This window comes from Eschrichtius robustus, chromosome 10 (assembly GCF_028021215.1).
Source record: "Eschrichtius robustus isolate mEscRob2 chromosome 10, mEscRob2.pri, whole genome shotgun sequence".
Classification (NCBI taxonomy): Eukaryota; Metazoa; Chordata; class Mammalia; order Artiodactyla; family Eschrichtiidae; genus Eschrichtius; species Eschrichtius robustus.
In genome coordinates, this window is record NC_090833.1 from 36,581,963 (window position 1) to 36,605,534 (window position 23,572).

The 23,572-nt window shown below is 44.3% G+C and overlaps 1 protein-coding gene across 1 annotated transcript; it reads right to left on the reverse strand.

The window, feature by feature from the left end:
* Positions 1–4,187: 4,187 nt before the first annotated feature.
* CLTA (clathrin light chain A) lies at positions 4,188–23,482 on the reverse strand. Its single transcript, XM_068552175.1, has 5 exons — positions 23,176–23,482; positions 16,258–16,295; positions 14,037–14,154; positions 9,911–10,022; positions 4,188–4,643 (listed from the first exon to the last, which is right to left on the reverse strand). Exons 1-5 carry the CDS (start codon positions 23,375–23,377, stop codon positions 4,472–4,474), a joined length of 642 nt encoding a protein of 213 aa, XP_068408276.1. The 5' UTR covers positions 23,378–23,482; the 3' UTR covers positions 4,188–4,471.
* Positions 23,483–23,572: the final 90 nt, after the last annotated feature.

A 23,572-nucleotide genomic window follows, 5' to 3' on the forward strand; every position in this document is an offset into this window, starting at 1 on the left:
AAAAATAAATAAATGTATTTCCTTGTGGAAATCCTGCCACTTTTGTATTTTGTTTTGTTCTTAATTAACTTATTAGCTAAAAGCATTCCCCTTCCCAAAAGAGATTTGTTGTGCTCCTTACTTTCTGAAGGTCATATAACTTCTTTAAGGCATTTAATAATTGATTTAACAACCACCCCACCGAAAAACTTTGTTAATAGAAAGCATTGTTATATAACTTTAAAATATATATATTGCAAAATGATCACCACACTGTCTAGCTAATATCGTCACAATACATAGTTAAGGGTTTTTTTCCCTTGTGATGAGAACTTTTAAGATCTACTTTCATAGCAACTTTCAAATATGCCATATAGTATTATCAACTATAGTCGCCATGCTGTATATTACATCCCCATGACTTATAACTGCAAGTTTGTACCTTTTGACCCTCTTCACCCACTCCCCACCTCCCAACCCCCCACCTGTGGCAACCACCGATCTGTTCTCTGTCTATGAGCTTGGTTTTGTTTTGTTTTTTTAACATTCTACATATAAGTGAGATCATACGTTATTTGTCTTTCTTGGTCTGATTTATTTCACTTAGCATAATGCCCTCAAGGTCTAGCCATGTTTCACAAATGGCAAGATTTCATTTTTTTTCTAATGGCTGAATACTATTCTGTCATATATATTTACACCACATTTTATTTATCCATTCATCTGTTGATGGACACTTAGGTTGTTTCCATTACCTTGGCTATGTAAATAATGCTGCATGTAAGAGTGCATATATCTTTTTGAGTTAATGTTTTTGTTTTCTTCAGATAAATACCCAGAACTGGAATTGCTGGATATGGGAGTTCCATTATAATTTTTTGAGGAACCTCCATACTGTTTTCCATAGTGGCTGCACCAGTTTACATTCCCACCGGCAGTGCACAAGGGTTCCCTTTCTCCACCTCCTCTCCAACACTTGTTGTGTTTTTGATAACAGCTATTCTAAGAAATGTGAGGTGGTATCTCATTGTGGTTTTGATTTTCATTTTCCCTGATGATTAGTGATGTTGAGCACCTTTTCATTTACCCATTGGCCAGCTGTTTGGCTTCTTTGGATAAATGTCTATCCAAATCCTCTTATTTTTAAATTGGATTGTTTTTATGCTATTGAGTTGTATGAATTCTTCACATATTTTGGATATGAACCCCTCACTGTATGTATGATTTGCAAATATTTTCTCCCTTTTAGTAGGTTGTCTTTTCGTTTTGTCGATGGTTTCTTTTGCTGTGCAGAGCTTTTTAGTTTGATGTAGTCCCAGTTATTTCTGCTCTTGTTGCCTTTGCTTTTGGCATCAAATCCAAAAAAATCATCACAAGACTGATGTCAGGGAGCTTACTGCCTGTGTTTTCTTCTAGGATTTTTATGGTTTCAGGCCTTATAGTCAAGTCTTTAATCCATTTTGAGTTAATTTTTGTGTATGGTGTAAGATAATGGTCCAGTTTTCCCAACACCATTTATGAAGTGACTGTCTTTCCTGATTGTATACTCTTGGCTCTTTTGTCATAAATTAACTGACCATATACGCAGGGGTTTATTTTTGGGCTCTCTATTCTGTTTCATTGATCTATGTGTCTGTTTTTATGCCAATACCAGACTGTTTTACTATAGCTTTGTAATATGGTTTGAAATCAGAGTGATGCTTCCAGCTTTGTTCTTTCTTGAGATTGCTTTGGCTATTCAGGGTCTTTTGTGTTTCCATACTGATTTTGGATTGTTCTATTTTTGTGAAAAATGCCATTGAGATTTTGATAGGTACTACATTGAACCTGTAGATTGCTTTGGATAGTATGGACATTTTAACAATATTAATTTTTCCAGTCCATGAGCTTGGTGTCTGTCTTTAGTTTCTTTCATCGGTGTCTGATAGTTGTCAGTGTACAGTTTTTTCACCTCCTTGGTTATATTTATTCCTAGGTATTTTATTCTTTTTGATGTAATTGTAAACGGGATTGTTAATTTCTCTAATAGTTTGTTATTAGTGTACAGAAATGCAGCAAATTTCTGTATACTAATTTTGTATCCTACAACATAATTCATTTATTAGTTGTTATTAGTAACAATTTTTTGGTGGAGTCTTTAGGGTTTTTTATATATAAAATCATGTCATCTGCAAATAGTGACAGTTTTATTGCTTCCTTTCCAACGTGGATGCCTTTTATTCTTTTCTTGCCTAAGTGCTCTGGCTAGGACTTCCAATACTATGTTGAATCCATTTAAAATTTGACATAAAAAGCAAAGTGGTCCCAAGAAAGAGGTTTGAAACTAAATATTGAGCACTCACTGAGTTTCTGAGCCAACTCCTTCCTTTTTTATGAAGCCCCATGTGAGTAATGTAGGCATTAGAAACAATCCAAAGCTACTACTGCTATGTAACAAACCACCTCAAAACTTAAGAGGCTTAAACGGTAATCATTTTCTCTCATGGTTTCTGTGGGTCAGGAATTTTGGAAAGGCTCCACTTGGCAATTCTGACTTAGCGCATCAGATGCACTTGCAGTTAGACAGTGGCTGGAGCTGGAATAGGTTGGAATAGGGCTGGCCATGCATCTCTCTTTGCTTGTAGTTTCCAGGTCTCTCCACGTGGGCTGATTTGGGCTTCCTCATAGCATGGTGGCTTCAGGATTGTAGAGCTTTTTACATGGTGGCTCAAGGACTAGAAGCTTCTGTGTTCCAACAAACCAGCCGTAAGCTGTATTGCCTTTTACAACCTAACCTTGGATGCATATAGCATTACTTTTGTCATATTATCCAGTCACCTCTTGATTTCGAGAAAGTCAGACTTCACTGACATCTGATTAACTGCCACATCCACCCTCAAGAAGCCCATCCTGTGTGGGAGGCAAGACAAGTCCAGATGACACCAACCAAGACAATATCAAAAGGTAAGCTGTTGCACGTAGAGGGCCATGGGAGCTCAGGGGAAAGGAAAGGTATTACGGAGGTGGCCTTTCAGCTACTTCTTATACCAGATTTCAACATTTTCAAGGGCATTAGCAAGGCCCAGAAGCAACTAATGGTTGGTGAACAGCAGCAAGTGATTGCTTGATTACAAGTGGAGGTGGCTAAAGGGGAGGAATAGCAAAGAGGCCAGAAATGTGGGCCAGATCAAGGAATGCCCAACTAAGAAGCTTGGAGAGGGGAAAGTAGGCAGAAAAGTAAATGTTCCTCTCCCTTCCAGACATAATTACCATAGGAGAGATGGTGGACTTTCCTTCTCGGCAATGGCAAGACCTAACCCAGCTCCACCTCCTGAGTGTGGCATTACAGGTGTTTACATCAATCTCCAACTTGGACTAGTATCAGGTAACCATTAGTAGCAGATTTCTGAAATATGGCTTTATCAGTCACTCGAGCCATCACCTAAAATGTGACAGGTTCTGACAGGTTCTGAGAGCAAATAATGAATGTGTTGATGCCTGAATGGAACGGTCTCCTACAGGCACCTATTGTGTGGATCAGTGTGGTCCAGAACATTCCGTGATGACATAAATGTTCTATAATCTGTCCTGTGCAATCCGAATGCTACCTAACTACATGTGGCCACAGAGCATATGAAATGGATCTAGGGGCTAGAATTGTATTTTTAATTCTGATTGATTTAAATAGCCACCTGTGGCTACTGTACTGGCCAGCAAGGTCTAGATGAAGGACTTGACAATAGAAATATTAGAAAAGTGCTAAGGATGGCACAGATCCAAATGTGTGCTACAGGGATTCAGAGTTAATGGGGCCAGCCACATTCATGCCATCCTGACTCAGGTTTACTGGCTGAATCCAAAGGAGTAAGGGTCTCACTAGCTTTATTTCCCAGAGAGACCCCTGCTGAAATATACTATCCAAGATCCTACAGTAAGGGACAGTGACAAACAAGAGCCACCTGGGAGAAAATGTCTAGGGTGGTGTGGAGATTCAAAGCTCTACCTTTGGTGGGCAATGAGGGGTTAACTTTTAGCCAAGGAACTCCCTTTTCAAATGGAAACTTCCACAGACTCCTACTATAGACAATAGAAACTCACAGCTATTTTAGTTCAAGGCAGGGGTTGGCACCCAGTGGCTGTGCCTCAGCCCTAGAAAGGATAAAAGGAAATTCCTCACCAACCTCACTCCCAACTGCAGCACATCTTGTGGTCAATAATGAAGCTTCATGTTTGTTTATTGTCTGAAACAGAAATTTATTCTCAGAATAATGCACAAAAGCATAGGTTGAGGCTGCCATTGGGAGCCTTCCCTCCCTTCCTCCGCCACCTCCCCTCCTCTTTGAATGCCAGGGACAACACAGTTGAAGGAAACATGCAATCACAAACAATGATCAACTCTAAAGACAAAAGGTTTGGTCCAAAAGAACGCAACATAATTAATCCAATTACCGTGAAGAGCTTCACTGAGTAGGATTAAGATATTGCAGATGTAGTGTTTCCACAGGGTGGCTCTTCAGTGCACCAGGGGGGCCTGCTTGAGGGAGATGAGGACAGAACGCATGCGGGAGACATCTTTGGCCTGCTTGCTGGACTTGGGGTTAAAGTCACACAGCCGGGCCACCCGCTCCCACTCAGTGCCTGGGGACGACTCTTCAATGTCATTTACAAAGGCTTCTTCTGCTGCCCTGGAAGCAACAACAAAAGATGTTGGTTTAATGTAGAATCCCTGTTAGCGACCTGGCAGCTGCCCTGTTATGGAAGCAACTGCCTCTTTATGCCTGACTTAATGGCATTGTGGTTTTCCAAAGAATAACAGCCCCTGGCCCAGGTCAGACTCGGGAGCAGACACATGGCCAGCTTTCCTAGGCACAGGGTGCCCGGACTGCTGTGTAAAATGTTGGAATACAGGTGTTTGGTTCAGGGCTCACTCTCTCTGTTCATACAGAGAATTTAAAAAGCCAGTCCTTAGCCAGCTACTCACCGCCTTCATTAGCAAGGGCAAAGCAGCAGGCTGGCCAAGAACTTGAACAGCAGTTTATGTTGGGCTGTACTGAGTTTCAAGTAAATTTAGAGACCTCCAAAGAAGCCCACAGGTCACTGCACAGTAGCCTCTGGATTTATTCCTAAGGCTGGAGAGAAATAGGGCAGATCAAAAGGAATTCAAGACAAAGCTCCCATGCTAGCAGGCACTAGAGACTAAAGCCATTCTGGAAGGGGTTTGTTACAACATTCTCCAGTTCAGCCAAAAGCTTGCCATTTTCCCTCCAGCCGGGTACCATGGGCTTCTCGGGGCACTCTGGCAGGGGTGGGCGCCCAATGGCCGAGAGCCAATCAGTGTGACTTGCTTTTTGGTAGGACGCTGCTCCAACATTTTTTCACACCAAGGTCAGCCCGTCCCCAGTTGGGAACTAACTTGCAGGAGCTACAGCCTAAAAGGGCAATGCTAAGAGGAGGGAAGACACACTACTTCATCTACTCCCAACAGGCATCACGGGCAAAGCGAAAGCAATGGAGATGACTGGTCTGTGGGGACAGAGGGGTAGCACTCTCACAGGGATGGCTGTGGCAAACACCGCTGAAGCCCAGAGCCACTACAACACTGCGACTTCATGGCACACACAGGGGCAGTGAGAGAGGTTTACTTAACTGTTCTAGGCTGTAGCAAGGATGGTTTATGTTTGTGCTTAAAGGTGAAGAGAAGAAAAGAAACAAGAAAAACTTTAGGTCAGATACAGAAAATGAGAATGAGCTCAATGCAGATGGTCAGTAAGCTAGACATGCCCTTGCCGCTCTGTACTCTGGGGGACGTGCGGCTGGCTTTGTTGGGCCACCCTGCTGCCCAGCAAACCCAGACTTGACTTTTCCAGTCTCCATTTTCTACTCCAGAGAGAATGTGCAAAAAGTAAATCCAACACCACCTGTAAGTCCAGCATTTCACAAGTCTCATTGCAAATGCACCCACGGGCCCAGGAAACCCAGCTCTCTCTCCTAACGGGATGAAGGGCTCAAGGTCACGCGCCCTAAGAGGCTCTACAGACCTCAGCCTGTTGTCTACTCTTCCCACAAGTTCCTCACTTCCTTCATTCCACCCTCATCTCCCTTACGTCAAAAGGCTAGTCCTAATTTTCGAGGAGGAAACAAGCGATTCAGCAATACTGCTTTGATAACAGGAATCCTTAAACCAAAACAAAACAACGCTTTTCCAGAGAAGTTGCAGTTTTCTTTAGGAGGAAAAGCCACAGTGGCCTGTATCAGACAGCCCTGGCTACCTCAACCTCAGAGCTGGGGGTCTCTTTATGCCAGAGTGGGGGACAGGGCATCAGAAGCTGGCCACGAAACAACAATTTCTGGTATGAGACCACAGAGAAACAATTACGGACCCCACGGGAGACTGCCCCCTCTGCTGACTCTTCTGCCCTAACCTCACGTTCTTCAAAGGAACCCAGTGTAGAAAATGCTGCCGGCACTGGCTCCTAACCCAGGGCTTCTTCCCCCTCCCCAGGTGGGGACACTCCCCCTTCCCACCTGGGGCAGGGAGGCAGCAGTGGCAGCAGCAACAAGAGGTCAGCGCCCTCCCCAGTCCCAAAACCTTCCCAGACGAGATCACGAATGACTCACGTTTTTAAAGTGAGTTAGCTTCCTTCCCTCCAAACCCCAAAATGAAAAATGGCAACCAGAGTTGCAGGGAGTCGTGGTTCTGTGAGACAATCAATGGAACATTCCCCCAGCTTATCAACTCTTAGGCAGCCCCCACAGTGCCAGTTTGAAATAATTTTAAAAGCAAAGCAACTTGTGACATAAAAGGAGCATTAACTATAAACAAAAAGTAGGAACAATCAAGACAAGAAAAGGAATTAGTTTTGCAACATACACATAACCAATCACGTCAGCGAAGGGTTGTTTGTAGAAAGCTTCATCTGCCACCCTAGACAGCAAGAGGTCCAAAAGGCAGGCAAGCAGGCAGGAAAAAAGAGAGAACATTGAGAAGCAGAAACATCTCAAATCCACAATAGAGGCACGACTGTGCTCTGGGGAGCTGCTCCCAAGGCTCCATCCTAACCGAGCACCGGACACTCCAGCAGGTGAGGCTTCCTACTGGCCCTCCCCGTGGGATTCTCCAGAGCGCTGCCAGCTTCATCCCCAGGCCTTACCCCAGCAACGACGAGCAGTTCCTAGGTGCCCACTTATGGGCTGAGCCCTCTGACAGACATTGTGTCCATTCCATCCTCAACCCCAAACAACCTAGGACGCTGAGTGTTCTCCCCGCGCTTTACAGATGACGTGATAGGGAAGGGAGGCCTCGAGAAGAAGCAACCTGTTTGGCAGCAAGTAGCAACAGGGGTGGCAGAACTCACAACCAAGGCGGCCTGGCTCTTTTCACTGTAAGTTACTGCTGCTCCCCAGCTGGTGTGCGCTCGGGAAGCCACGCCTCCTTCCTGCCAGCCTCAGTAAACACCACTGGGCACAAACGCTGCCAGACGCCAGGAACGCTAGGGCCCAAAGCCAGCTTAATCTTGGATTATCCGACTACTGCTTCCCCACACTGACTAGCTGGGACCAACTGCCAGTATCCTGGGAACATAGATGGTCATTTCAAAATGCCCACCTTTGAAAAAAGAGGAGCTGGAGGCAAGCAGTGAGAAGACCAGCAGACAAGGGTCCTGGCTCTGGCGTACTGTGTGTCCCTGAACACAACCGTCAGTCCGCTCAGTCCCTGCCAGACTCGACTGCTTTGACAACGTACAGCCCAGAGGCCAGAACTTCATCCCCCCTTCACTCTCACACGGGGATGGACCAAAATGGCAACTCTGGGACAAGAAGGAAAGGGGGGCAAGCTGGGTGGACAAGTTCACAAAGCAGGGGACAGGCTGAATCCCTGGGCCCAGCCAGCCCCCCTCATCCAGCATGGGTGGGCAGGGAACCTCCCTCAATGAGTCTTACCCTCTCCTTTGTCCAGTGGGTTTGGGGCACAGGAGTGGGAGGGACCTTTTAAGGACAGTCATGCCTGGTCATTAACCTAAGCTCCCATATTTATTTGCAGGGAAATTCTAGTAATTTTATTTTTAAACTCACACATACCCTTGCTTCTCTCCCATTTTGGTTTATACATAGGAGGTGTTTTGTGGAAATTTAAAGAAAGCAAAAAGAACAGCCTGATTGTAACTCCAAATAAGTCAGCAGGAAAACAGAGTAGTTTGTGGGCACAATGAGTGGGAGGGAAAGGAAAGGCAGGCCAGCTTGTAAACCCATAATCCTTTTAGTTTACACAAAGGGCTAAACCTAGTCAACTTCAACTTGTGCTTGCCTCTACTGGGAGAGAATAAAGGTTTAATGACTCCTGTTCAAAGCATTACTACGACAACAAAAGCTTGCTGTCAGGCTTTTGCTCCTTTGCAGCTAGCCCGAGAGGAAGGAGCTGTTGGTGACAGGACAGCACAGCCCCGTGGAGGCTACAGCCCCAGAACAAAAGGGAAACCACACACAAAAACTCAGCTGGCCCTTCCACCTATTGAGAGGGGCCTGAAAGCAGCAGTCCTCAGGCAAGGCAGGAAGGGGACTCCACACATGGAGGGTCAGCCTGGTTTTACCAAGAACTTCAGAGCAGATTCACGGCCTGAGGCAAATCTGAACTTGCATCTGGGGGAAATCATCCTGAATGAGCACAGGATAAAGGAGCCTAGACCTGTCAGCACTTCAAACTGACCACAATCTCACAGCAGAAGCCCCGGGCTAACGCTACTACCCTCAGCAACACAACCCTGACCAGAGGGCAGCCCCACCACACTCGTCATAAAACTTCAAATGGAACCTGACAGGCACGCATGCCCCACAGGAAGGTGGCCAGGACAGAGGCTCGAGCCTGGCACCCGAGGCAGTGACAGAACCAAGAACGGGCAACGGGAGACAGGTAGTTGAAGGCTGCTGCACAAACAGTCCACCTGCTCTGCCGTAGCCGCCCCACGACGGCAGAAACTATCCGGCAAAGAGGTCAGCTCCCTCTCTTCTGGCAGATTTCCACTTAAGAGCTGCCAAAGACAAGGGTACTTAAACCCACTCCTGCCTCTGAGAACAAGGACCCAAGGCTCTTTACCATGAAAATTACAAATAGCCCCAGGCCGAGTCTAACCTATCTTTTACACTGAAGTGGGTGGAGTGACTATGAAGTGAAAGCCAGTTCAGAGTCTCCAGTCTGGCAGGGGAAGCAAGCCCACCGGCCTGCACCCAGGCAAGCAGTGCTGCCCCCATCTCTCTTTCTGAGCTGCTTCCAAGTGGACTCCAAGCACGGAGCATTTAAAGACCACAGCTGCTGGTCGGTGGTGAAGGAGAATGACACCCTTTACTCCCTACAACTACTTAACCTTCAGTAAGTGAGTAAATTCTGAAAAGAGCATTTTTAAAAAGTCAACTCATGATTTTCTTAGACACAGATAATAAGCACCCAGAGAACCCTTAATTTTGAAGTCACTGTGTTGGAAAATCTTGGCCACCTAATGACGGAACACACATCCCTGCTACTGGACCCTTTGGGGAGCAGCCCTCAGAGGTAGGGGATGAGACATGACTGAGTCTATAATCACCTCCAAAGTACTGAGATCCTGGAATAGTCATGAAAGTGGCCTTTCATTCCAGGGTTACATTTTTACATGTGCACTTGATCCCGTGAGATGACACTTCCTTCTGCAGAATCATACCATTACAGGCAGTGCATACTAACCAAACTCTCAGATGCAGAGCTAGACTCACTACAACTAGTGTGGCGAAAAAACAGGCTGAATTACTCTCACAAGATCCAAGAGACTTGTAACCCTTATGTTTCAAAAGTATATTTTTGAAAACCTGCAAAGACATTTCACACTAAAAGACGCGGCAGCTGAAAACCTACACTGGCTGGTGGAAACAGACCTGATTTTGTCTTGACAAACGAGCTGTTCTAGAAGCAGTGCAGACTGACCTGTTATTCGCTTTCGTCTTCTGTAGCTGCTCGTCCTGCCTCGCATACCACTCATCCAGCTCCTTTATTGCTTTTTCTTTCCACTCTGCTTCCTGCTTCCGAGAATTGGCATCTTTGAAGGGAAGGAAAAGAAAGACAACACAAATGAGGCGAAATGCAAATTGAAGTCCGCTTCACCGTGTATTTGGGCTTATTAATCTCATGCTGTGTGCGGGCGCATGTGTGTGTTGGAGGGAGAACAGACGGGAGGAAAGATAAAATTCTCTTTTCCCTGATTGTATGTCCAGCTCTCGAGCTCAGCAATTCTATTCAAAGTGTTTCACCACCATTTATCCCAGGTCCACCTACACGTTAGTGGATCACTAGTTCGGGGGTTTTTTTGAGGTGGGGGAGAGGTGGAAATACTGACTTTTAATTTTAAAAAAGGCTTTTGGGACACCAACTGGGGAAAAAGCAATTACAGGTGATTCTTTAATGCTGCTGCCAGTTCAGGGTGGACTATTCATATTAGATAATCTTTTAATAAAATCTCCTCACAAACTATATTCCACACAGGTTGGACAATTAATGGTAGATGCACATCTGTGAAGCAGGGAGCTATGAGAAAAATTATCAGAGGTAGAGATGATTCCAGAACCAGGAAACAGTAGGGTATAGATGGAATTGAGGGGAGCACAAAATATCTACTCCTGCTTAGGCCAAAGAGCGAGTTTGTGGCAGAGCTAGGGCAGAACTAAAGGAGAAACTCCAATGCAGAGAACTGTGGGGGGAGAGGTGAGGGTCGTCATTAACAGCTATCCAAAAGGTTCTAGGTGAGAGAGAAAATGCACACCTAGCAGGTGTGCCAGACTGGATTCTCACCCACGAAGTTTCTCAGGACTAAATACGAGTTTCCCTAAGATACTGAGCTAAAGAAACATGTCAGTAAATTACCGTAGAGAGAAGGAAATACAGGTCATACTTTTGCCACAGTTGACACCGGAAGTCACGCTAATACCTAAACGTTAAGCCCATTCTTAAGGATGTCCTCTCTGGAAGGTGTTTTACAGACATCTCATTTAATCTTTACAACAATCCCAAGAAGGTAAACTAGTCCCGTATTCAGCAGTGAGAAAAGCTACAGCTCGGCAAGTTTGAGTAACGTTCCCAAAGGTTATAATAAGTGGCAGAGCCAAGATTCACACCCAGGTCTGACTCTAAAGCTCACACATTCTTACTTCACTGTGCTGCCTCCAAAGAGAGGGATGAGGGACGGAAAGGGAGGCAGGCCCAGCAACAGTCACAGATGTGACCAGCAGATGGGCATCAGTGATCCAGACCAGAGTCTGGACAGTGCAGAGCCAGAGCCCAACCTGTAATGAGTGTCCTTGAGGAACAAAGTACAAAGCAAACAACTTCTTGAAGGGAAGAAAGTAAGCATTCAGGGGCAATTTTAGGGCCTTTGCAAGAAAGGTCTTGTAGTAACAACCTGCAGAAGACTTTTTAACTACTAGAAATAACCTAGTAGCAGCTAGAAACTCCCCCAAAGTTTCAGATTATAAAGAACTTTTTACCCTGTTACCTAACTTATCAGAAGGTGACCTATTGGCTCAGGAGGAGAATTATTTCGCTCAAATTTTCCACCGACTCAAGTATACACAGTAAACTTGTGATGTGTGCATGTCCATGGCATTAAGTGTATGTAGAATGGAGGGTGCTGTGACGCAGGGAGAGATGCTGTGGGCCGACGGTGCCCTGTGGACAAGAAACTGAAAAAACTTTAAAGAATAAGGTCTCCTTTTCAAGAGTTGTGAAATTACTTCCAAAGCATTACTTTTTGATTGGAGAGTATTTTCTTTCTGTATAGTCTAATGATCATTTTACTGCATAAAATAGTTCCTTTAAATCGTCTTCTTGCTTTTATAAATTTATGAAGTGACAATGGCAACAAGAATTTAGAATTCTTAAATGCTTAGCTTGATGGAACAAAGATCCAAGCTGTAATACAGCATCTCTGAATCTGGGAGGGAGAAGGGAGAGGAGAGGGTGAAAAATCCTCTTAGAGAGCAGGGTACACTGACAGCTGTCTTCTCTGGCCATACGCATTACTGTTCACAGAAAATTATTGGAAAACGTAGCACACAGCTAAGCTTAAAACCATGGACATTGCTTCTCTATTTTTAGCATCTTGCACTTTCTCACAGTTCTTGCAAGGGAAAAAGGTGAAACTGCAGAAACACCTAATTCATGGACCAGTTTAATTCGATTCTACTGGAATACGAGGCCAAATGTTTGACTTCCCTCAGGAAGGCAACATGAGTTAAGAAAACAGCACTTCATGGAATATTCCCAAAGAGCCCAATTTGATAATTGAAAAAGAAAATGAAATTTTTCCAGACACCAAAGTGTATGCTTCTGCATGGAGAAGACAACTTTGCTAAACTTTGGGGAAAGAGAAAAGATAAAGCTGGGTTCTGCATCATGAAAAAGACTCTAATAGTACTAATACCTGCTAAGTCTTGCCTCAAAGTCTACTCAGAAGAGATGCTCAAAGAAGAACAAGCAAGGACCAAGGCTGTTTGCACCATGAAGACCTATCTTCATCTTTCTAAAGCTGCACTATCCAGTACAGTGGCTACTAGCCTCATGTGGCTATTTAAATTAAAATTAAATAAAATTTAAAACTCAGTTCCTCAGTCATAATAGCCACATGCAGTTAGTGGCTACCATACAGAACAGCACAGATATAGAACATTTCCGTCATCAAAGAAACTACTATCGGATACTGCTGTAAAGGTTAAACATAAGTGTGCCCTCTGTTCTGAAAGCCACAGAAACTGGGCTGGAGAGACACTAATTGGCTGTATTATCTGGGTCAATTCCTTTCCTATTTCTACACCATCTGAGTCATGTTTTCACTAGTTCAGCGATTCCCAAGAAGGAATAATAATGCTGACACTGTGGTGACATAGAAGCATGTTGCTATTTCTAGATGTACAATAAAATATTTAGGTACGATGTATGTGGTGGTGTCTATATCTTAAAGTGGATCAGAAAAAAAAATTATGTGTATATTCACAATACACATATAAATGTATGCACATGTGAGTGTATAAAACATACACATACATGCCTCATTTATACAAAGACAACCCAATATGGCAAAATGTTCATTACTGAATCTGGAGGAAGGGGCACACATGTTTGTTTTACTCTATTCTGTGTCTGAAATTTTAATAAAAAATTGAGAAAAGAATACCCTGTGGATAACACCCCCCCTCCCCGCCTCTGCCACACCTTTCCAACCCACATGTACAGATACCAAGTCTCTCCCGATCTTGACCAACAGCTGACACTCCATGGAGAAGGCGCTTCAGCAAAGGCCAGGCTGGCTGGCACTGATTCTCAGGCTCGGCCTGCCCCTCGAGATGGCGTACACTAAATGCAATGCAGCTGAAGGGATGGGTGTGGCTTCTGAAGCAGAGCAGACTTAAGCTGAAACTCTGACTCTACCACTTCTGGCCGTGGTGATTCAAAAACTTACTCTTCCTATGATCCTCACCCATAAAAAGTAAAAACTTACAGGGATATTAGGGTAAGAAAACCAAATCGTACATATTACCTAACATCCTTCACATTTTCCTCTCAAGCATTACTTTAAATTCAGCCTTCAAATGGTAAATGGACTGTGCAGTCCCTCACATGGATATAACACCTTCAGGTTTATAAAGCACTCTCATAAATACCATCTCAGACTACCCTTGGGGCTGATAACACTGATCTTACTTCACAGATGAAGAAACAGGCTCTGTAAGGTTTGAGCAACCAAGTGCCCACAGCTGGTAAGTTACAGCTGGGCCTGGAGCCCAGTCTTTCACTCCAAGTCCAAAGCTCTTTCCACAGCACGACTCTGCCCTTCCTGAGAGGAGAGATGCACTGTGGCTCTCCGGGCTGCCCGAATCCCCACACAGCGGCCTGTGATTAAGCATCTCCATGTGGTGGCCTTGTGACCTTGTTGGGAAAGATACTTTCCCCGAAACCGTACAAGGACATTATGGCTAATTCATGTTAAAAAGGGATAAAAGTAGAGTCAAAGTCAACTATTCCACTGAAAACAGACACCCAAAGACAGAAAGGGATTCCTTACCAAGGGCTTCCAAGCGTTCCGTTTGCTCTTCTCTCCATTTACGGATACTTTCAGGCTCTGACTGCAATCGATCCACTTGTGAAATAGCTGCATAACTGTCTGTTGGCCCATTACTCTCCTTAACACAAAACACAGTTGTGCTCTATCAGTACCAAAACCTCCTCCCAGAAACGCGCTTCACCCAAGTTAGAACCGCTGGTTATGAGCAACACTGATGGCTGTGGTAAATGTAAAGGATTACCTTCCGAGCAACACCACCACCTTACGTGCCAATAGGGAGCTTTCAACATTATGCACTCAATCCTTGCAATCCACAAGGGAGCCTGAGTAGTTCTTATCCTGTTAATAAATGGGACATGAGTGGGAGATAGGAAAACTGGGGAAGTGAGTAATGGACTTACTAGGAAACAGTGTGATCAGTTTTAGTTTCCTTACTTGACACAGAGATTGTGGTATCTTCAAAGTAACAAAGGTAAATACACAGCACGGCATAGGCCTAGAACCTGACACTTCTGAATGTTATTATACAATACAGGGAAAAGTACACTTAATACCACCTAATCAAAATATAGTGAATTCTAGGAAAAAGAGAGTCCGAAAGAAAATGTATAGTTACTACAGTCACACCAAAGAAAATAAAAAGGCAGGCCAATGTGAGTCACAGCGTATGGGGAGGGGAGGGAGACACACAGGTTCTTTACAGTGTTTAAGATTTGGGAGCTAATAAATTGATAAAGATTCAAATAGAATCTAATCTTTATAGAATTATTTCACCTACTGAACTAGGGAATATTACCAGCTTAACTTAACCAGACTATAAACAAAGATGTAAAGAAAATTATTTACAGTAGTATTTATTAGTAACTAACTTGTTAGCACTTTCCATGTTTCAGCCACATAAAAGCTTTATCTCCCAAACACCTTGCAAGTCAAATTTTTATTCCCATGTCAACAGTCAGGGGATTAAACTGAGGCGCAGAGAAATGACATGTCCAAATTCACAGCTAGTAAGGGATAAAGCCAGGACTGAACCCCATTCCATCTCACTCTAAAGACCAAGCTCTAAACCAGGGATTGGAAACTATAGCCAGGCTCGGCCACCTGTTTTTGTAATTAAATTTTACTGGAACAGAGCTGTGCCCATTCATTTACATACTGTCTACAGACGCTTTCATGTTACAGCAACAGAACAGGCTGACAGAGACCTTATGACCCACAAAGCTTAAAATGTTTACTATCTGGTTCTTTACAGCAAAAGTTAGTCCACCTTTGGCTTAAACCAATTAGACTAATCTCATCCTTCCTGACAGTTAACTGGTTGAAGGGTGGGCAGAAACCCAGGCAGAAGCAAAGCACCATGCTATTTCCCCAGGCTACAGTGATTACTTCCATCTGGTCAAGAGGGAAACATAGGACTTTTGTTGAGTGGTTGGGAGAAACCTCCAAGTTGTTCTAGATAGTATGACATGCACATGTCAGACCTCGAAGTGCTGTAGCCATTCTGCCACCGTGAAAGAGTATAAAACCGCACACTCAGCTGGCAGAACCAGAGTCCTAGAGGAACTGAGTCGGAATCCAGGTCCGAGGACCCCTAGCCTATCTCAGAGTTCTTTCAATTATATGAGCTAGTGAATTCTATTTAAGCCAATGCAAGTTGGGCTGGTGACCAAAAACTCAGTGATACAGAGGGAAAATAATGGTAGCCATCACAAATACCAGCCACCCCCCACCCTCAAGACAATCTAAAAGCTAAAAGGTTCCAATGCTGGCCCCACCACATACTACCTTTGTTACTTTTAGACTCCTGGTTTAACCTCTGTGTGCCTCAGTTTATTCATCTGTAAATGCGAATAACAATAGTTCAGGTCCCTCAGATTGTTGTGAGAATTAAAGAAAATTCAGTATAAACAGTGCTTGACACTACATGGCACAGTGTTTAAATTAGCCGCCACTGCCACTGCCACCAGCACTGCCATCATCATGAAGGGTCATTTCTTGAGAATAAAGTTGGTAACACTAGGGCCAGGTCAATCACATTTTAAAAGACTACTCTATCAATGCCACCTCTCTTCAAATCCTTCCACTTTGGCAGGTAACATACCAGTTACTAATACATCCAGGGAAGTCAAAGGAGTGGGGTCCTTTCCAGGTCAGTCAATTCAAATCACAGGAAAGGAAGACTCTCAACACTATCATGCAACATAATCAGAGTACTCTGTACCTGGTAGTATTCGCCATTCATGATTCCATCAACAGCATCTGCAAGACATAAGATTTCAATCTGTCAATCAGGGCTGGTCATATGTTGGGCCAAAGGGTTATAGAGTATGACACAGTGCTGTAAGTACTCTAAGTTACTAAATACTATCCCTGTGCTAGGTACCAGATAGAAGAATGGACAACTTTCTATTTAATGAAATCAAGATGTGCTTACACAAATGACTTCACCAAAACGTGGACAAATCTGTCCAAAAGCTTTTGATAATTGTCTTCTGGCTTAGAGATAACACTTAGAAGCCCGGCAGAAGTGCCTCACAGAGCAAGAGTTTATGAAAGTTCTAGAGAAGGCAAAGGATAAGGGTGGCCCGGAATCCTTCACAGTGAGCAGAGATATGCAGCTTCATATTTAAACCAAGGTGCTTTCTTGGGGGTCAGGACTCTCCATCCTTTGGCTAGAATAGGTTTGGCACCTGAGGGTCTACAGTTGAGACTTCTTGCTAATTCCTCTAGTCTACTTGGAATTAGTCCAGAACAGTAAGATTTGGGCATACCAAATTAAATTAGTGTTTTCAAGGATGCAAGTTACAAAAACTCAGATTGTATACAATCTGATCTTATTGGCACAATTAATTGTTCATGAGCTAAATGAGAAAGTCCATCTCAGAAATATGAAAAATGTCTAAGTTAAGACCCAGAGATTATCAATCCATACAGTACAAGATGGTGGTCCACAGGCTGAACATATTTTATTTAAAATACAAAGCACTAAATCAGGAAATTTCACAAAATCAGGATTCCCAGTGTGTGTGGGGGGGTGTGCAGACAGAAGATCTGGCAATACTGGGCCTGCATTCCTTAAATGAAGGCAGCCTTTACATGCAGCATGCTCTGGACAATTTGCCAGTCCCCACTAGCCTCATTTTTTTTTTTTTTTTAACCCCTTCTGTGTGTCACTAATTCAGTTACCTGATTGGCCCAATAAGCATGTGTTTCTAACCCATGCCCTGACCCAACAGCCGTCACTGAGACAGCCTGTCCCAGGCCGCACACCAGCCCTTTGGAGTGGCTGCTCTGCCTCCCCTTGAAAGCTTCAATACAGGCACAACAAAAATGCAGCGTCCACCTACATATTCTATGTATTCTCTATCTGTTGGTTGACCCGTATTTACTGCCTACTATGTAGGACTTCCAGTATTTTGTCCAATTGTTTTCAAACTATGATGACCATGTTATTGCATGGGATGGGAGAGGGAAGAGGAGAAAAGAGATGAACCTAAAAGATACAAGAACCCAAGCAGTAAAAGGAATGCAGAGCAGCTAGTGTGGGCCACCATCACAAGGCCCTCAGAAACATCAGAGGTTTTCCTAGAAGCCAGAGGCAGGGTGCTCTCAGCCACATTCTTTCCTTTGAACAGGCAAAGATTTCATCAAACCACTCCTCCAGTTTTCTTGGTTCCTAACTAATTAAACCCAACTTGAACCGCCTATTTTCCAAATCAGCCTCGTTCTCTTGCTTCTCCCAATTACCCTCCTCTTAGCTTTGGGAGTACTGAAAACTTTCATTTCCCCAGCATGTCTCCCTGATACCAAAACATTGTTTTAAAAAAAAGGAAAATGGAGAGAGAAGAAAATACCACATAATTTCATTACTCAGTCTATTGGTTTCTATTTTTTTACTTTATCTAATGCATATACATAAAATTTCTTCCAGCAAAACAACTCCTGTAACAAATGCTTTTTAGTAATCCATTCATCTCTATCATTAAATTCTCAACTTTTTTAGTATGAAAACACCTACTACTTACTGCTTCCAATGTGCCAGGCACAATGTTAAACACTTTCTATACATTAAGTTTAATCCTCACAACATCTGTACGTATCAGCACTTCACAAACGACCTTAAAATACATGTAGGGTTGGTTCCTTGAGAGGTAAGTAAGGTGTTCTTGAAGGGGCAGATAACTAATGACAGTATTTTCACTCTTAAATTTATTTTTTATGTTTAAGATATATAAGAAAAACATTAAATGCATGTATCATGAGATAATCAGCATTTAAAAAGTGGTGCAATACCTGGGTAAGCAAGAAGTCAGAGGAAGGATCATCTGATAACCTGAGGCATGAAGACAAACCACAGGATCTAAGCACTTACCAACCCACCACAGCTCTGATCCATGTTTCACTTGCTGGTTGTTTATCAATCATTTCAACATATTTCTCGTACTTTTCTTAATTTCCTTACTTGTTTTACTCCTATGCTTTATTTATGAAAGTACAAAAATGAGTTTCTTGTAGTTTTTGTCAGTGGCTTTTTTCTACTTTAAGCTGTTTCTGTGTCACCTATCCCTATCGTTTTTAAAGTATTCTATCAAGTTTTGGAAATGTAAATTTAGCAAAAAACTAATAAAAGTATTTGCAGGGGGCATATTCAATCCTTCCTCAGCAATAAATTTCTTGACATAGAACTGATGGATCACAGAATATATATTCTAAAGACCTCTAAACACCAGCCATTTGCCCCCTTTGGTCCACCATTTGTATTTCCACCATCACCACGAGTGCCCCATTTTTCAGACCTTCATTGATACTAGAGACTGAGTTTTAGCGTGTTTTAAAATTTTTGCTAATCTGATTATCAGGAAAAAAACCCTTAAGGTGGCTTTGTTGTGCCAATCTTCTGTGAGGTAATCACCTGACATTTGATTTTCTTCTTTACTGAACTGCCTGAGTTTTGCCCATTTTTCTGCTATCTTTTGATCTCTAAGTATTCCTTCTGTATTATTTGTTTTCTCACATTGCAAATATTTTCCCCATTATCTTTTTGTATGGTTTACAATAGTTAATGACTAGAACTACTTAACTTGTATGAGACACTATCAGTTTTTTTTTCCTTTATGATTTCTCTGTCTGCATTTATGATGAAGGCCTTTCCTACTCTAAGATAAATATTCACTTTTCTTCTGGTACTTAAAAAAAAAAAAAAAAGCCTCTCTTTAATCCACCTGGAATTTATTTTTTTTTTGAGTAAAATTTAAAAAGTGAGATACGGGACACGGGTTCAAGCCCTGGTCCGGGAAGATCCCACATGCTGCAGAGCAACTAACCCCATGCACCACAACTACTGAGCCTGCGCTCTAGAGCCCGAGAGCCACAACTGCTGAAGCCCACGCGCCTAGAGCCCGTGCTCTACAACAAGAGAAGCCACCACGATAGGAAGCCCGCGCACCATAACAAAGAGTAGCCCCTGCTCTCCACAACTAGACAAAGCTCATGCGCAGCAACGAAGACCCAACGCAGCCATAAATAAGTAAGTAAATACTATTAAAAAAAGTGAGATAATTTTAAATCTTCGGGCCTACAATGGCTAGTCTGGCCAGGCCTACGTTCTGGTTAATATATTACAACTAACACACCAACTATCCAGTTAATACTTATTTCAACCCAGGGCCACTGTCAGTAGGAGAGACCTTGGTCACTACTCCAGACACAACATCAGAAGCAATTCTCATCCCATAGCTCTTTCTAAGTCACATGTTGCCTGTCCTTTAGGTATGAAGACTCAACCAGACTCACTGGCAAGTGCTTTGAGCTTTCATTAGTTACTGTACTACTGTACTGACATTCAACTGCCTCAAATCAAAGGATCATCTGTTGCTATAGAAACATGCAGAAGGCAGGCCACCCAGGGCCTTGATTTATTAGGACAACTAAGCTAACCAACTTAATGCTCCAGAAGGAAACTTTCTAGGGCATCTCTAGAACTCCAGACAGAAACAAGGGCCAGAATAAGTTTCCAGAGATGAAAGACTCTTTATCCCAAACTCACCTTCAACTTCCCATGTTCCCCAAGCAATGGAAGTCAAGCAGACCTGGGTCTGAATTCCTGTGGAATCATGAATTAGCTTGCCACTTTAGGAACACTGCTTAACTTCCACAACCATCAGTTCTCACCTGAAACAGGATGACACTACCACTCTGCCTGCAGAGTTACTGCATGGATCTGAAAGTACACAGAGAACCCGGGACACAGCAAATGTGCAGTATCACTAAGTATCATGCATGCAATTTCCCCGAACTTCCCTCCACCACTGCTACCAAGAAAATTACTCTCCACCTCCAGAAAGCTTTCCTTTATGTACCTCTCTTCCTTCGATGAGTGCCTCACTGCCATACTCTCTCAGTAGCTCCTTAATCGCCTCTCTTATCCTCCTCCATCCTCAGCCCTCACAATTGAGGGCTTTTCCTCGGCTCTAGACTCGGGCTGCCTCTTTCCTGACCATTTGTTCTTACTCAGTATCCCCGAGCCACTTCACTCAGCTGGTTACCTCCCACCTCTAAGCTAATGTTCTTCTCCGGATGTCCTAACAACTGATGTCCTAACAACTGAGGGCGTCATCCAAGGCTCAGGCCTAGCCCCTCCTCCATGGGAGTTTTCCCCAAGGCTGGGGGAGTTTAGGTATGTTCCTCTCTCCTCAATCTCTGTTAGTGCCTCCTGCCTATATATCTCTGTACGGTAACACATCAGATACACAGCTCCCTCCTAAAATCTGTGTCTTCAGTACACCCCAAAGCCTACAGGCTTTGTAACACCTTTCTCACCTCACTCCCAAGGAATAATAGGCAGGGACTGTGTGTAGTCATAACATACCAGCTTCTGTGTGTAAGCACTTTACAGGTGCTCTCCAATATAATCCTAGCAATCCTGTGTGGTGTGTATCCGCACCTTTTACAGAGAAGAAAACTGAGGCAGGGCAGTGGCAGCGATGGTTATGTAAGTTGTCTGAGACCACAAAGCTAAACTCACATTCAAGCAGTCTAGGACAGCACAGAATCTTAACCCCTAGAGAGAGAGAAGAAAAGAGAAAAAGAAAGAAGATAAAGTGTCCAACTAGTGCTCTAATCCTCAAAGGAAGTGCTGACCACTGCACTATTACCAACCTCAACTACACTGTCAGAGATCTGGCTTTAAGTCACTAAATGCTTAGTTCACTAAGAAAGTCCTTCCTAGGAACTAAGTCAGCAATCATCCCTTCCTTCCCTTTGCTGAAAGCTTGATGCACAAGGGATCTGTGTGTCCAGCTCTATTCTTTCCCTTTTACCCCTCCCATCAACAAGATCTGCTGGTTCTATACAGGACCCCTGTACCTGACATTTTTGCACATTCCTTTTTATCTATTGTGTGCCAGACACCCTGCTAGGCACCAGGGATACAACAGTGAGCAAGAGTCAACACCGTCCTTCAATCAGGACAGTCTTCTATGAGTCCTGATACCCCCAACTGTCCTCCCCAGGGCAGCCACAACTGCCTTTCAGAAATGACAATCTCTTATCCCACGCCACCCCTGCTTAAACAACTGCAACAGACTATGGCACAGTCTAAGGTGGGGGGACTTGGCGCTCAGCTATTATTAACTTGCCCTTTTTTCTTAAGCAAGTCGTTTCTCTGCAGGACTCAGTTTTCTCCTTCTATTCAATGAGGGAGATAAACGAAGGATCTAAAAATATTACGATTCTCAGGCAAATGTTGAAGACCTCCCGACAACAACAAAGAAACCCTAATCACCTAAAGCCAAATTCATTTTCCAGCCACAGCCTAGTTCAGCCCAACCTGCTTGCTATAAATTGCATTTTCAGGTATACTACCCATTCTCCTGTAAATTCTTATTGGGGAACTGATTTGCTCAGGAGGCAGCATGATGTAGTATAAAAATTCAGGCTGCAAACTAGCAGTCTCCCCACCCCCACTCCCCAAACAGGTTCTGCTTGGCTGAAGACTGAGATTTCAGAGTCTGAACGGTTTTACGAAGACCACTCACTACTCTAGTGCACCAAAGCCGCAGTCTCCAATACTCCTTATTACTCACAGCCCGCATGTTTCTCTCATTTATGTTACCTGCCTGGCCCCGTAAGGTCTGAGTTTAGGGTAGCATAAACACCCCCATCTGTCCCACCTGTACCTTATTCTCCCTTAGTTGGAACGTTTTTTAAAGAAATGAAAAGCCGCCTCCCGTTTCTTCTAGCTCATTTCCTACTTCCCTATACGATTAAAAAGGTCTCTTCGACTCATCCTTTCCTCCTACCGCCACAATTCGAAGCACTGCACACAGGTAAGGCATTCAGAAGTCAGACTGGCAGCCTGCCACGTGCTCGCTTTCTCTTGTTTGCTGGAGCTTGGCTGGGGAAAGGCCACACTACTTTTTCCCTTCACCTCCTGGAAGACCGATCCAGGCTAATCTCAGGTTCTGCTTAGGCAACACTGCCTACCAAAGCTGTTCCCAGAGGAAGGAGAGCTCCGGAAGTCCTAGCCGTGATACGTTCCACAAGCGGTAAAACTCTTGCCCTCTTTGGCCAGAGTTTCTCCAGGGCTAGACCGTCTTTCTCGCGTTCCCTATTCACTCCTCCTTTCCTCCCCCTCACCCAACATTCTGTACACCTTAAGTGCTGAAATACTGAACTGCATTGCCATTTTCGTTTCTGTCTCGAAAACGATACCACGATTCTTTTTTTTTTTTTTTTCCGGCCTTCCTTCCTACTAACTGGTCTGTGTTAGGCTCAGACTGGCCTGTAAGTCTGGCCAAAGTGCGCCAATGCGGTTGTGCCTCTGAGGCCAGGCTCAAGGCACAGCAAGTGCTCAATGAAAGATCCCTGCATTGAACGGGCTTCTTCGGGATCCTCAGCTTGTCATCCTATTTTCTTGACTTTATCCCCCGCCCGTGCCCGGGAGCGCTCAAACACACTCACAGAGCGGACCAGACTTGCCGAGCCTGCGTTTCTGCATGACTGAGCCGGGGTCCCGTTTCCTTTTTGCATTCCTCCTTAACCTCCCGCTCAGCGAGGTGCAAGAGTTACACAGAGCTCTCAGACCCGCTTCGAGCCGTTTCCGTACAAGTGCTCCCGCCCCGAACGCGCCCACACTCACCCGGACCCCCCGGCGGCTCGCCGTGCGGCTGGGGCCCGGGGGCGCCGCCGTCCAGGATAGCGAAGGCCTCGTCGTTCTCGATGCCCGCAATCTCGCTCTCCTGCTGCGCCAAAAAGGCCGCGGCAGGGTCCTCTTCGCCGGCCACTCCGTTCCCCAGCGCGGGACCGCTAGCGTGGGCGCCGAACGGATCTAACTCAGCCATGGCGGGCAGTTCAACAGCACGGACACCGACGCTGAGAGACACACCAGCCGACTCTGCGCCCCGCAGCGCCCGCTGTGGTGGCGACTGATATCAAGCGGGAGGAGGGAGAAGACGGAAGCGGAAACCCTGCCCCAATATCCGGTCGGTCTAGGCGGTGTTGGAGAGCCGAAAAGGTAATAACCAATCAGAGGACAG

Excerpts from the sequence above, each read along its gene's own strand:
- CLTA (XM_068552175.1), bottom strand. The coding sequence starts at position 23,377 with ATGGCTGAGTTAGATCCGTTCGGCGCCCACGCTAGCGGTCCCGCGCTG. Across the intron at positions 16,296-23,175 it reads CGAGCCGCCGGGGGGTCCGG|ATGCTGTTGATGGAATCATG; the intron begins GTGAGTGTGGGC and ends TATGTCTTGCAG. Across the intron at positions 4,644-9,910 it reads AAGACGAAAGCGAATAACAG|GGCAGCAGAAGAAGCCTTTG; the intron begins GTCAGTCTGCAC and ends TGTTGCTTCCAG.